Here is a 14,439-nt window from a genome sequence, read left to right as displayed (position 1 = left end):
CGATTATGTGCCTCATTAATGTGCCCCCGACTAACGTAATTATTACTCTACGCTCTTTTCTCTTCGAACTCCCTCGTAAATTCTCGAGGACGGCAACTTCTCGCCATGACACATCTATTTATCTTTTACGCGTTCTTTGCACTTTACAGTCTTCAAACGAGAAGCAATAAGACATTACTTACATTCGATCATTAGCGTTACAGTGCTAATGAAATTTTAAAGTATTCTGTACAACATACATAACATAATTATAAAGGGTACCTGCAAGTGTGCGAATACCTTTATGAACAACTGCATATCTTTTACTATTTGATTCTTCAATATTCAAGATCTACCAAAGTTTAAGCGTAAAGTTTAAGTACAACCGTTAATGAGGTTACTCTGAGATATTCCACTCGATGTAATTTCTACGCCTTCGCGATAGATGATAATTGGTTGGATGACAGTTTTACAGGCGAATATATATTATGAGGTGATCGAATGCCATCCGCAACCGCTCGGATTGGCAACACCTTGGATTAAAATTTTATTGGGGGTTAATTAACCTCATGTACGATCTCGTACGCATACTGAGCTATGTTTCGTATGATAAAAATAGTCAAGGATGTCATAAAAACCCTGTGCACTTTCCGAAGGCTAACCGGCGCATATTTAATGCTATCCTTTTGCTTCTCTTTCGTCGTTCGCGTTTCCTTGCACATCTTACGCGGGATTCCATTACAATCCACCTCCTCTTTTCTGTATTCTGTTATAATACATGAAAATGCAACATCTAAAGAAATGTTGCTAAATGTAAATGAATGTTAAAGATAATAAGTACCGGATCCGATATACACCTAACTATAACGGATCAGAATGATTCAGATTTAATACCTGGAACATAACTTTCATAATTGTTAAGGTTATTCAGAGGATGGAATTAAAGAAATGCGTGGGCAAACTGCAAGGTATTGAAAGTATATATATTGTGAATAATAAAGTACAAAATGTGAAATATAATGTAAACCGATCCAGATCCTCTCGCTAGCAACGTTACCCTGAGACTGAAAGAACCGCCGAAACCAACGTCGCACGTGTACCGCTTATGGTCTTTCCTCGACGTATTCTTTTGTCTACGCGCTATCGATGACCTTAGCGCTTGAGAAACCGAAGACCAGATGTAGAGTTTTCTCAGAAGTGACGATCACTTCAACAATAATTAAGAAACGTACGAAACGAGAAAAGATAGAAGAAGAAAATGAAGTACTTGTTTCTTAAAAATCAAGCATAAGTCTAACTATTCCCTGCAAAATTAAATGTCAGTTTAATATCTGCGCGCTCTTCCACCTGGACTCTTTATGGGGTCACGAGTATCCACAGTTGAATATCTCAGCGAGACACGGGCCGCGTGCTCTTCAAACACTTGTCGAAAACGATAGAATAGGAGAAACTTGTGTTATGAGTGGAAAAAAGAAACTCTTGATTATCTTCGGTCGTAATTTATCGATGGTCCTAACTGCGGAATAACGCGTCAACGTGCAGAAAATTCACGCCTTTGCATTTTTCCAACGACAAAGCTAAAACACCATGTGCTGCAACATAATCTATATTATTATTATAATGTACAGAGGTATATGTGTCCGAGGTCCGCTGAAACTATTCAACCGATTTGGATTTCTCCCAGATAGACGCGAGTTATATTTTATTACGCTTACTCCTCGAGGAATCGGATGATGAGAATAAATACGGTTCAAATCGGATTAACGCAGTTTGGTTTCCACCACACGAAAACTGCACTGTCGCGTCTCGCTCGATCGACAGTCGACGGTTACTTCCTACAAGTATTTCTCGAATACTATTTACTGTATTCATTTCTATTACAAATGGCAATAAATTTAGAATCGTCAAGTTAAATTCATATCAACAACTAGTATTTTATAATGACCGTATCTTTGTTTTTGATATTATTAACCTTTGGTTTGTGATTCTTTTAGCAACCATCCAGGTTAACGTCAGCTATTCATTGCTTTATACAGTATGTCAAATGTCTTAATATTGAAATGTTGTGCATAATTTACATTTAATAATATCCCATCCGGTGAATTGAGGTTGTAATTAAAGTTTAAATTAAACCTTGTTACGAGATGTTTTATTGCTTTTGGTCATTATTTTCTTTTTGTACATTTCTCAAGCTTGTTATATTTTCCGTAAATTTAATATAATAAACATCCTACAAGTTGTGAATAGGGATTTACGTAAACCTATTAAATACATACCCCAAAACTCATCAAAACACCAACCACCAAACCCAAACCTAAGCCCCAGTCACCGGGTCGACCCCTCAGACCGCAGATAATCCCTTTGATTTTTAATTGCGATCGGAAATACCGGAACTCTCGAAAAATAGCTTTTGTCCGCAAATCTAGCTCCTGACTTCCGTTTTCAAACGGATTCCCCTAAAAGGATTTTCATTGTTTGCGAAAGGATTTCTCGTATGACAAGTAGCGAAACCATAGGGCATAGGATATAGACCATTGTACCATGGTTACGTGGCGACGTTACACGATCGCATTATTGCAACGATCACCAATCGACGATGTATTATACAATGCAGTCGTTGCGCATCGATATTCACGCGTGTCCTTCTCTGCATGAGTTGCAGGCGCGCGAAAGGCGCGTGCTCCTCGTCCAGGTGATGCCAGACTGTCTGCTGTTCGTCCATCCATTTTCCTTCGTCGTTGTCGACTTTCTCTCTTTCTCTTTCTGTCTTCCGCGAGGAAACCGCTCTTCCTGCACGCCCACGGGAACATATGTTTACGAACAATAAGTCCCGTAGAGCGCTCTTGAAAAACCAACAAACAGAAAGGATCACGCCTCCACGATTTGACAGACACTCGTTGAACTGATTTATATTGAGTTGCTGTTCTACGGATGCGATTCGATTTCTTTTCAGCTTAGGTTCTGATTGTAGAACAGTCGAGGGATGCTTGGTGACCGTTTGTATTGTTTGCCCGGGGTTGAATAATTTTATTTCATTATATAAATGAGGAATTAAAAGTAACAATATTTAATATTCGTAATTAATGTGTGTAGTTAAATTTATCGTTGAAACAGAAGGTATAATATGTAGAATGTAACACTACAAAAAGATATAGTAGAGAATTGTTGGGAACATTCTGCGTTTCTATTCAATGCAAAAAGGCAATTGCCATCTGTAGACAAAATATAGCAAACATGGTAAGCTGCAAACGTTCATGTCCATCTGCTACAAATTGACTTGTTTCATAGTGGAATCGTATAAGTATACTTGCATCGAGGCTGTGAATTGAGCAATCATATTGTAGAATCTGATGATTAAGTGACCATGTATACGTCCTTGGATGGTTTCTTTCTTATTTAATGCATTTGTAACACGCGAAGATTCTGAGGTTTCATTATAGTAATGTCGCGAAGGGCAACCGAAAGTCTTGCAAGTTTATCAGCGACCGTTCACCTCTTATCGAACAACCGATGATCCTCAGGGTCAGCCAATAGCTTTTCATTCTTCACGGTTAATCCCCTCTTAAGTCACGATAAAGACCGTCCTTAACGATCAAGGGTTCTCTTTGACACTTAATTATTGCAACCCCAAACTATCTGTCGCTAAGTAGAGCCTAATCTCTGTTTCTCCAAAGGGAGAGGTAAAGGGCAGGTAAAGACCTGCCTCTAAACGAGCAAATATTTTACTAGGACTTTAATCTTCCGTAATCTTCCTTTTTTTTTTTGTTATATCATTTATTAAGAGAGTCTAAAAGTACCAATGAGTAAAGTGTTACATCTGTACTAAAGAAATTAATATAAGAGATGTACAATATAAGGGAAAGGACAAACTTGTAAAGAAAAAATAATCAAATCCCCAAAGTATATTATGAATGTATAAATTTTCTGTGGCAGCAATATTATCCATATACTTTACACAAAATCATTCAAATACTTAAAGATACACTCTTGTAAATCTACAAAATTCGTATGAAGAATCACAGATTGATTATTTTAATTATTTTTATAATTATGAAGTTATTCCTTCCAAGATACAAATAATTCCAGCGTTCGCCAAACTTTGTGTAAAATTACCTGGAGAAGCGAAAGCGTGTAATTTCTATCCTCCGTTATCTCCAAATGTGGAATAAAGATTGCTATAAAAATTCCCAAATAAATGTCTCGTAATGTTAATAATTATTGGCAACCAAGGCCTCGAGCGATTATTCGCCGCGTACATATTACTGCGAGTCGACGAATTTGCCAGAACCGAGGAGGACGAAACGAGTGCGAAGGTGTAAAAATTATGGTGCCAGGATAATCGCGCGCAAACTGGCCCACGGGGTGAAAGGTCGCCTCGATGAAATATCGTGGCTGAGGGGTCGCAATCTGTCGATCGGAAGGCAGCGATTTAATTCGACTGAGCAGAATACGGAGTACAGAGGGAATACGAAGAAAGAGTACGCGAGAGGAATGGTGCATCTCGCGTCGAGGACGCATCTGCTCGCCTCGGGCCTCGGAATCGCGAAAAATTCGCGGAAAAAATCTAGCAGCTGCAAACCGCTGTCACGCGACACACGTCGAACAAATTTTTCGAGTCCGGCTCTCCCGTTACCAACTGGACAATACACCTAGCCCAAGGACAGCGAACGACCTCGAATTTTCTCCATTTGTCTTCATTTGATTTTTTTCTTCTCACCCGCGATTTCATTTGTTGAAAATCTTACGCAATACCTTGAATAATTTATATTTCCGTGATTTAGGAAGACTAGTAATTCATCGAAATCGTGTTTTATGAGAATCGCATAATTTTCGGGTTGTACGAGGAATTCAAATTTTACTAGCTTCTATCGACGATTGCCTCGTTACAATTAAATCCTTGATAAAATACAAATAAAGAACTGTCAAAATGAAAATACCACGACGTAAAATCTGGAGAAAATTAGTCGACAAAAGTTTATTTAAGAACTATGGAATATAAAACGTTCGAATATCGGCGAAGAAGTTATAAAAAGGTTAGAAATTTTTTTTTTTGCCAGCCTGAACATCCGGACTAAGATGAGATTCGCACAATTCAGTGTCACGTGGCAATGTCGTTGTAAATAATTCACGAAGATATTTTATAAGCGCGCCACTTTATCTCGGTGATCGTCGCCGACGAATCGAGCAATTTAAAAAAGCATTGCAACATAAACGGACGACCGCATCCAAGGACTTCGATTCTACTGTTTTTGTTACTGATCATAAAATTCTCAAGTGAATTCCTTTTTTGCGTATACCTTTAATTTGTCGACCGTCTTCAGTCAGAACCGATTCGCAGATTTATGGTACTTGTCACCATGAACAAAGATCCGCAAGAAATTGATCATGCTATTAAACTGTCGGTCGATTCGTTCGAAGACTTATCCGTATGTATTTCATCAATTCGATAGATTCTTATTCGAACAAGAAACCAGAAAATTAATTATGATAGATTATAAAAACAGTCGTTTCGTAGTAATCATCTATTTCTCAATAATTCAATACTTGAATTGAATGTTTCGTCGCGAGCAACTCTTAATAGTTATGTAATAACATATAAAAATATTGTCAAAATATGTGTCTATTTTTAATACAAATTGAAGTTGTTCGGAGACATTTAAGCGTAAGTGTAAGTAAATATAAAAATACGAACAAGATAATATAATAATAAATTCTTTGCTTTACTGTGCGATGAGAGCGTTGAAAATGTGCGAACACTAGGTGGTCAGATGGCGAAAAGTCGAGGTGATTCGTGGGTAATGTCGGATCAGCAAGCGTCTGCGCGTGGCAAAGACGCGGAATCCGACGCGTCGTGTCAAAGATACCGCGTGATCGTTGAGATCTCTATCGAAGTTTAAGCTCGATGCAATGGCCGGGTATAAAAAGCGGTGTACGAAGCGAGCAGGCGAAAACGACGTCGACCTTCTCTTCGTACAGATCAGAAGCGTGTCGGGAAATAACAGGTTGCCTGTTTCCATTTAATTGGCAGCCGATCGGACCAGTCGGTCTGGTATAACTGACCTACACTTAAGAAACCGGGCACGCCCGCGGCCAGCGTTCCTTCCCTCCATGACTTTAATCAGACGATCGATCCTCTTTGGATCAGGATGCGTCCGAAGGTGACGACCGTGTTACTATCGAGGCGACAGTTTCTATGGACTTTATTATAATAGCTACCGAATCTGCCTGAAGCACTCGTGTCGACAAACTCAGCCTGCTTGTCCGCTTTTTCTCCTCTTTTCTCTCCTCATCCTGCCCCGCTCATTTTCCCTTTCTCTGTTTCGTGTCGTCCGATCTTTCGATATTTTCTTTCATCCTGTTCGCCGCGTTTCCTTTCTCTCGTTTTTCCGCTTTGCACGGAGATCCTTGAGAAAATATTTGACGTGCAACGAGAGCTGCTCGTTTTCTGCTAGCTGGAGGTCTTAATCCCGGGCCGTGTTAAGAGAGAAGGAGAGAGGCGCGCTGGTCTGTTATTAAGGATTCTTGGACTTAAAGGGAGCCGCAAACTGGTCGTTAAGTGATTATGCTCGAAAGATGAATCAAATTGCCGTGAATTATTCGTATAACGCATCCAGGTTTATCGGGTGCAAATGCCCAAACCGGGCTTCCTTTATTGCGCTTTCATTGAACGATGCATGAACCTTCGCCAAAGAACCGTGTATACGTGCTTACGCGTTACCTGTCTATTTGCGGAATTTTTTTGTTGGAACAACGATTCATACGCTGCACGTTGCCTCGGCCAATTTTTACCGAGCAACATATTATTCGATATTTTAAAGAGTCGAAGTTTATGGTGAGAATTTCACCGTTTAGAACGATCGACTTTCCCAAGCTTACGAATGATGTCAAGTGCTCTTTAACACACTTTCCTCCCAGTATGCGAATATACAGACCGCTACAATAACTTTGTCCGACGCCCCAAAACTGCGCTCGAGTATCCGCTGCAAGTACACTTGGAATTTTTGTTCAACAACCCATCTGGGGTGTGTGTCGAAAAAATTAGGGTATTCGTAGATAGAAAGAGTCGAAAAGTCTAGTTTCGTTCAATAGGAGCCTTTCTCTTATAATTTCCTCTTGCGATTCCATTAATTTATCCGCAATTCTATAATTTGTTGTTCCTGCAATTCGCTGTTGTATTATTATGTCTACAATTTTCTTATCTAAACGGTTGTATCCGTCAGTTAATTCATATAACGAAGGTTCTATAAGGTTGTATTTATAGCCTGTAATGTACGTAAATTTTTTCCCATCGGTCATACAAGTTGAAGATCATAAATTATTATTAGCTCAGATGGCTTCCATCAATGAAATTCGTTCTGTTACAAACTCGTGATCAATTTCCTCGCGTCAACGAACAACATTCTCGACAATAAAACCCTATAGAACGTACCTTTTCTTCCTAGGAACTGCTTATCCGCGTTCTTTTACTTCTTGTTCGTACGTTAAGCAACCCCTGCGTCTTTGACTGCAACCCCCACTGTTTGGACAAATTCGATGCTATCTGTTCCACTTTAACAGCACGAGGAGCTGCTCCTAAGCGAGGTGACGTAGATTCGATCTGAACAGAACTCTCTCCGTGTCGCCGACTGTTACAGCTTCTTACAAAAGATGGATTGCCGATTTGTCGATATTCCGTGTTGTTTGACCGAGTTTTTCAACACCCGGAATCGTTGAAATATTTCTCTGGCTTTATTGTTCTCTGCGGTTTCCACCCCACTACCGAAAATCGGGGAAAACTCTCAGGGAATCATCGATGGATTGGTTTTGAAACTACGACAAATTTCGCTCGAGATCTTCGATAAAAGTTTCTTTCACAATATCTTGTAAGAAACTGTAGTTTTATTTTTACAGACGCATTCGGACAATTCGTTTGATGTACCGACGATACGCTATCTTGGCTAATCTTGTGTACACAATGATCCTTAATCAAGTTGTTCGATATAAACGATTATAATATAATTGATTTGTTCGGTCGATGATAAATTAATCTTATAATAATTCTTATTCGAGTCCACCGCTAAAATATTATTTTTCATCATACCTTGTAACTAACTAGCTGTACTCATATATTTTTTTATTTCATGCTACATACATCGTAATAATTCATTTATCCCATTTAATATAAAGTATCGATTCAGTCAGCGTGAAATTTATGACAGGCAATATATCTCGAGCTGTTCCTTGAAATGTGTTTGTCCACAACTCGTCGCATTCTTTCTCTCTTCTTTTTGTCGAAATCTAAAAAAAAATCTTGTTCTCTCTGTCACGTTATACGTCGTCTGTGTACACTTGCATGCGAATATATAATATAATGGATTTGACAAATCACTGTCGTCGAGAAAATCGAACAGGTACCGTGCCATTCTTGTCACTCGATCATGCGAGCATTTGACGTTTCAATACGGGAACAAGTTTTCGATTCTGGTCAATGAAATCGGCCTAAACACGAAGGGATTACCTCGATCTCAGGGCTTACACGCGATTATTCAGTTGAAAGATATTCGGTTTAGGGAAAATAACCTCCGGTTCGTGTTACAGATTCGCACCTTCTCTATCGGAAATAGTCTAAATTCGGATCGAGTTCTACGAATTCACCGACTGAAAATTTCAAATGCCTACATATGACATGTAAAAGATTCACGGATTCGTATTTTCCCATGTAAGAGCAAATCCTAGGAAGAAAGCAAGATTCTCGCTGGGGGATTATTTTCGATTTTTCGAAGGTTTCACGAGATTGACGCACGTGAGCGCAAAAGATTAGGCATATTTTCGTGATATTCAGTGGCTCCAACCGATATTTTGAGGAGGACGCGGCCGTATACGGGCCATTTGAGGGCTGGAGAGCGCATTCTCAGGGGTGTTTCTCGAACACACTCGTTGCACAATGTAACACTATCCCCCTTTCGTATAGAAGAACAGCCTTGAAGTGTCTTTAATGCGAAACCGAGCGGCGTTCATGTATTATTTTGTCGTGAATAATCCCTTTATGCACGGTAAAGAGGCTTGGCGCGGGTCTTCAAGACGAAGTATCTACTACTTCTACCCGTTTGCGCGTATGAGCACGCTACATTGGTGAAGAACAGAAAGCGATTCGACAGCCTCGAGCAACCGCAATGTATGCAATCATCGAGATGAACGCTCGCAGGAGACACGGCTTCGTCCATTTGACATGACGAAATTCGTTCGAACAAGATTTACTCGATAAATTGCAGCTTATCGGAGGCTCGAGGCTTGTAATGATCAAGAATTGAAAAATATTTCTCCTTCGGTCGTTTAATTTCGATAAGTGAGTGCTGCGGGGAATCTGGATACTGTCAATTGTAAGTAAAAGTAATAATAGAGAACAGCAATGTACAGCATATAATTAAGTACGTAATATTATACAGCATATAATATAATTAATATAGCAATATACAGCTACTTGTTGGGGTAATGTATGGTATTTTTTTGCAATATCATGCGAATGTAGGATAAATTTGATATTCGTAGGGAAGAGAACGGCAGAGATCATTGTGATGGGGCAGTTTCAGTGACCCTAAGCTGTTTGGCACGCGTCGCAAATGCCTGTGGCCGCTCGTTAGTATTCATTGTCCCTTCGGGTGTCTTTGCTTTGGCTAACCTCTACTGAAGGAAATGTACAGTCCATCTGTGAATATTTATACAGAAAGTGTGATCTAACGGGTTTCGTACTTAGAGAATTTTCTTTTGAAGAATCCCTTACGCATGTAAATGTACGAAGCAATGCCCAAGATTCGATATAATTAGCCCTCCATAAGCAAACATATTTTTCTATTACGTTATAGTAAAATTTTGTTGTTTGATCAGGAAGTAGTATTGCAATAAGAAAATCAATAAAAATGTTCTTGTCTTGCCTCTTTCCTGTGATCTTCGTACATGATATCCTGAAGGAATTGCATGCGATTAACAAATCTCTATCCAGAAGCATCTCTTTGTTTATTTATATCTAGAAACATATGAAAACGCATGGAAATTTCTAAATTTGATCCTGAAAAATCCACACTTTGCTTCCAATTGGTTGCTTCGGAAACCACAGATCTTAACTATTTATCCTACTTTTAAAAATCAATAGTATAACTTGTGTTTTCATCTTTTCGGTTCAGATATTTCTTTATCGAATTCGATCAAACGCGATTCGGTGCTGAGACTGGCCGCCGAATTTCGTTACAATTGAGCGTTTTGCAGGCACGGTCACTGTTTTTTACTGTCGAATGAGGTCCTGAAGTGTCTTTAGTGCACTCGGTAGCGCGACGTTCAATGGTCGCCGCTCACAAATGCACAGCGGGGTGTCCGGCTCTCTTGAGATTCGCTACTCGATACGACCGTCGTTCTCCAACCAGGAAAATCGTTGTCGATCGTTGGACGATCTCGACTACGTACCCCGAATCAATACTTTTTCCGTCCTGCAACAATTTAATATGTTTATTGCTGTGAGAATGTTACGTTCGGATAGGTGGTAGATTTTTATCTGGCCTCGTTGCCTTCTAAACTCGCGTCGATACGCGTCTCAGTCGCTGGAAACATCGACTCTGGATCCTTATCCGAATTGGGGTTGCCTCTTGACTTTTCTCTCGTTCCCTTCCGCTTCCTTTTTTACGCATGTTTCCGGAAAAAGCTGGCGATTTTTGCCAAAATGCAACGTTTAACATTTACTTTATAATATCGAGTTATCTGCAGCGAACAGCAGAAAATTAAGGATATTCTAATATTGACAAACTAGAACTAGAATTAAGACGCCAAAGCGATCGATTCATTTCATCAGTTTGTATTACGGGTGGTTCATCAGAAAGCTAATCAATTTTTGAAATAACAAAATTGCGTTAAAAAATGAATTGTATAATAAATTTGGTGGGATATTAATTTTGTACTTTTAGCGAATACATCGAATTAATGTGGTATTGGTACTTTGAAAATATATATTTTCATATATTTTTATAAAACGTGTATTTACGTATGCGTATGTATATAGCGCGAAGAAAAATCGTACGGGTCTCGAAATTTTGGGAAATTGCTTAGAATTTTGGATAAGGGTAAGTTGTATTTTATTAATGTTGATAAAGAAGCGTAGGAGGATAGAACCACAGAGTGTAATGCAATCCTTCCTCGTGCCATCTATGGACGAGGAAATTGATTAAACCGAACGCTTTAATATTGCTCAGAAGCGTAAACGATAAATTTATAAAATATTCTATTAAATAATATTAAGTATCATCTGTGGAAGATATATAAGATGTGTCTATTTTGCCGAGATATTTAAATATTTCTTTATATGTGTCTATCTTGAACAACTCGATCGATTAAAAATAATCAATGAAATTCTTTATGAAGATAAAATTGTATGTAACTGAAATATAACATTTTCTATATGTTAAATTATTTATTGTAGGGAATATGTCAAAAATGAGTAGAAACGTGAAAATGGGATTCAGAATTACCGACAGTCAACCACAAGACACGGAGGAAAAGAAAATCGATATACCCGTGGTAGATAATGCAGAATCGAGGTGAATGTCGAATGTGGTTGGATCGATATTTTCAATATTTTTTATTAATCAATTTAAAATTTAGAAAAGCCTAAAAGGAGAAAATACAAAGTCATTTTTACGATATTTAGGAAGCAATTAGTAGCCCGTATCGAGAACATTACTTCATCTATAATCCAACAGATATGTTCGGGTCGATTGCCACAAATTTCATACTCATCAGAACGGAATTATGCTACAGTAGACACGCATACTGTAAAAGACAATGATCCCGAGTCGGAATTTCACGAAGAACCTGATCAGAATTTCGAAGAAATCAAAGGAAATGAAACAAGAACGGTGATCAACTTTGCTACTAAAAGAGGCAAAGACAAGTTGGCTTTAACGATGACCGTGATGGCTGCCGCGCATCGTTTGCTAATTATAAACTCGACCATTACAAGACGATCTCTTTATTACGAGCTGAAAAACGATAAAACGTTGAATTTAGTTCCAGAACAGGGGTATCTGGATCAGACTGTGAATCGTGTGGCTAATTTACTAAACTGCTCGCCATGGGAGCTCAGTAAGTGTTTAATGAATTTAATCAAATTCCAGGGGATTTAATAATTATTATATTACTTATTCTATTTAATTACGTTAATCTTTGAACGATAAGATTAGAAAAATTATTAAAAATCTGTGGAAGTTTAAAAATAATTTGTTCGCGAGTAGCAATCGATGATAATAAAGTAGAAATTACTAGAAATCTATGAGAAATTAATTTTCGTGTGATTATTATATGTTATATTATTATTATATTATCGTACTTTGTACGAAAAATTAATTATCTAGATTTGTTGCCAACATCAAAGGGATTAGTAGCTGGTGAATTGACGTTCACTCTAACTGACAATCGTATTATCGATTGCACGGTGCCCGGGGGTGCCCTTATTCCGCACAATATATCAGAGGTAATTTCCGTTCGCACCAGGGCCAAAATGGTGTTGATTGTCGAGAAAGATGCTGTCTTTCAAAAATTGTTAGAGGATGATTGTACCTCTTCGTTGAGCTGCATTCTGGTCACGGGAAAAGGATATCCGGACGTGACTACAAGAATGCTGGTTAAACTGCTGTCTGAGAAATTGGAACTTCCGGTTTATATAATCGTGGATGCAGACCCTTTCGGTGTGGACATCATGTGTGTTTATCGGTAAATCAATGATCAAATGATTTGATGAAAATTATAAAATTCTAAAATTGTAAAAAATCAAAGAAACTTATAAATAAAAGGAGGGAAATAAAATTGAGAAAGTCGATGAAATTGAGAAATTTTTATTTTAAAATAAACTGATATTTTTTCCTAATAAAAGCTCAAGAAAGAAAATAATGAAAAATCTATATAAGGTCATTTATTAATCGTTTATCAAATTTTGCACACAACCGCGGAGAAAGAGAAAAAATTTCCAATAGAAGTTGAAGAAGATTGAAAATGCACAGAGATCGCATGATAAAATTTCTTTCACGTTTTTCTGAATTAGTTTTGGCTCGGCTGCGTTATCCAGAGAGAGGAAATGCTTGGCCTGTTCGAAGGTACGCTGGCTGGGAATACATCCATCGGAATTGCTCGCTCTGGGAGTGAATACCGTTCCCCTCACGGAATTCGATTTCTCGAGACTGATGGCTCTCGAAGGCAGGCCTTATATGACCAACGCGTTTAGGAAAGAACTTGAAATTATGCGAACTGGTAAAGCGGAGATAGAGAATGTGTATTCCTCCTCGGGAAGATTTCTAGCAGCCACCTATTTACCTTGCAAGATCAAAGGCAACGATTATATTTAACATTGCTGAATGATACAGGATGATTCATAATTAAAAATGTACGTGCAGATTGTAGATTGATCAGGTTGATCGACAAGTTTTGTAATGTTTGTTCTTTGAAAAGAAACAATTAATTGCTTTAACTGAAATTTCTGTTAACCTACTGAGGATGAAAATGATAATGCAACGCTTCAATCGTCGTTTCACATTCGAATTTCAAGTCGAATTCACATTGTAATTACAAAAAGAAATTTCTTCGGTATTTTTCTCTTTGCCATTTGTCCTTCCGTCTAAGTCGTACAATCGAAATTTTAAAACATTGAACTTTTCGATCAGCCGAATATATATTGTATTTCTTAATTTTATGGAAGGGAAATCGTACCATCAATAATACTTGAAAACAGAAATACCTCTTAAATGGACGATAATTCTGTCGAATTTTCAACTTTGTTGCACTCTGTCTGTAACAAGATTTGTTTTTCTGTTCATTAATTTGTACTTAACATATCGTCTGCGATATAAAGCCACGAGAAATATAAGTTACCACGAAGCTTGGAGATTGAATTTCTTCTGATTTGGCTACCTGCTCCCGATAATCGTCATTGCTGTCTTCTAAATTTATTAATTCGGGAACGTTTCGAAAAGTTCCCAAATAAATAATACTGCTATCCGATGACTGTTTCGAAATAACCAATGATTCATTCGAGTCTGGTACTGTGATTGTATTTCGTTGACTCTTCGATCTCGTCGCGTAAAAATGATCGCATAACCTTAATGTAACAAAATTATGAAATATTCGTCTCGAAAGTCTTTCATTTTAATAATCGATAGCCATCGGTACCATTTAGTAAGATATTCTCTTTTCTGATAATTCAATCAAATAATTTACCTATGATTACCAAACGATGGATGAAGCTCCCGTTTTTTACTTCCTTGAACACTCAGCCATTTACGTGTAGTCTTCTTGCGGGGTCGTCGTAAAGACATAATTTTAATTCTCAAAAAGCTTCGTCTGTATAAAATACCCTGAAAATATTATCCTAAAATCTTTTCCGTATTATTTTGGTATACATTCCTTCCAGAAGTACGATGTTAATTAAAAAACAAAAGCGAATAGTCG

The 14,439-nt window shown here is 38.0% G+C and overlaps 1 protein-coding gene across 1 annotated transcript; it reads left to right on the top strand.

Annotated features, from left to right (window-relative positions):
* Positions 1-11,427: 11,427 nt before the first annotated feature.
* On the top strand, positions 11,428-13,518 carry LOC132907126 (meiotic recombination protein W68). The gene is made up of 4 exons (XM_060959897.1): positions 11,428-11,540; positions 11,651-12,084; positions 12,354-12,711; positions 13,040-13,518. Exons 1-4 carry the CDS (start codon positions 11,428-11,430, stop codon positions 13,338-13,340), a joined length of 1,206 nt encoding a protein of 401 aa, XP_060815880.1. The 3' UTR covers positions 13,341-13,518.
* Positions 13,519-14,439: the final 921 nt, after the last annotated feature.

The sequence above is a fragment of the Bombus pascuorum genome, chromosome 5 (genome assembly GCF_905332965.1).
Source record: "Bombus pascuorum chromosome 5, iyBomPasc1.1, whole genome shotgun sequence".
Classification (NCBI taxonomy): Eukaryota; Metazoa; Arthropoda; class Insecta; order Hymenoptera; family Apidae; genus Bombus; species Bombus pascuorum.
The sequence above is the reverse complement of the archived record's forward strand: the minus strand, read 5'-3'. Positions and strand labels throughout refer to the sequence as shown.

Bases quoted from the DNA above. Each gene is read 5' to 3' on its own strand.
- LOC132907126 (XM_060959897.1), top strand. From the start codon at position 11,428: ATGTCAAAAATGAGTAGAAACGTGAAAATGGGATTCAGAATTACCGAC. The intron at 11,541-11,650 runs GTGAATGTCGAA...TACGATATTTAG, and splicing joins GTAGATAATGCAGAATCGAG to GAAGCAATTAGTAGCCCGTA. The intron at 12,712-13,039 runs GTAAATCAATGA...TTTCTGAATTAG, and splicing joins GACATCATGTGTGTTTATCG to TTTTGGCTCGGCTGCGTTAT.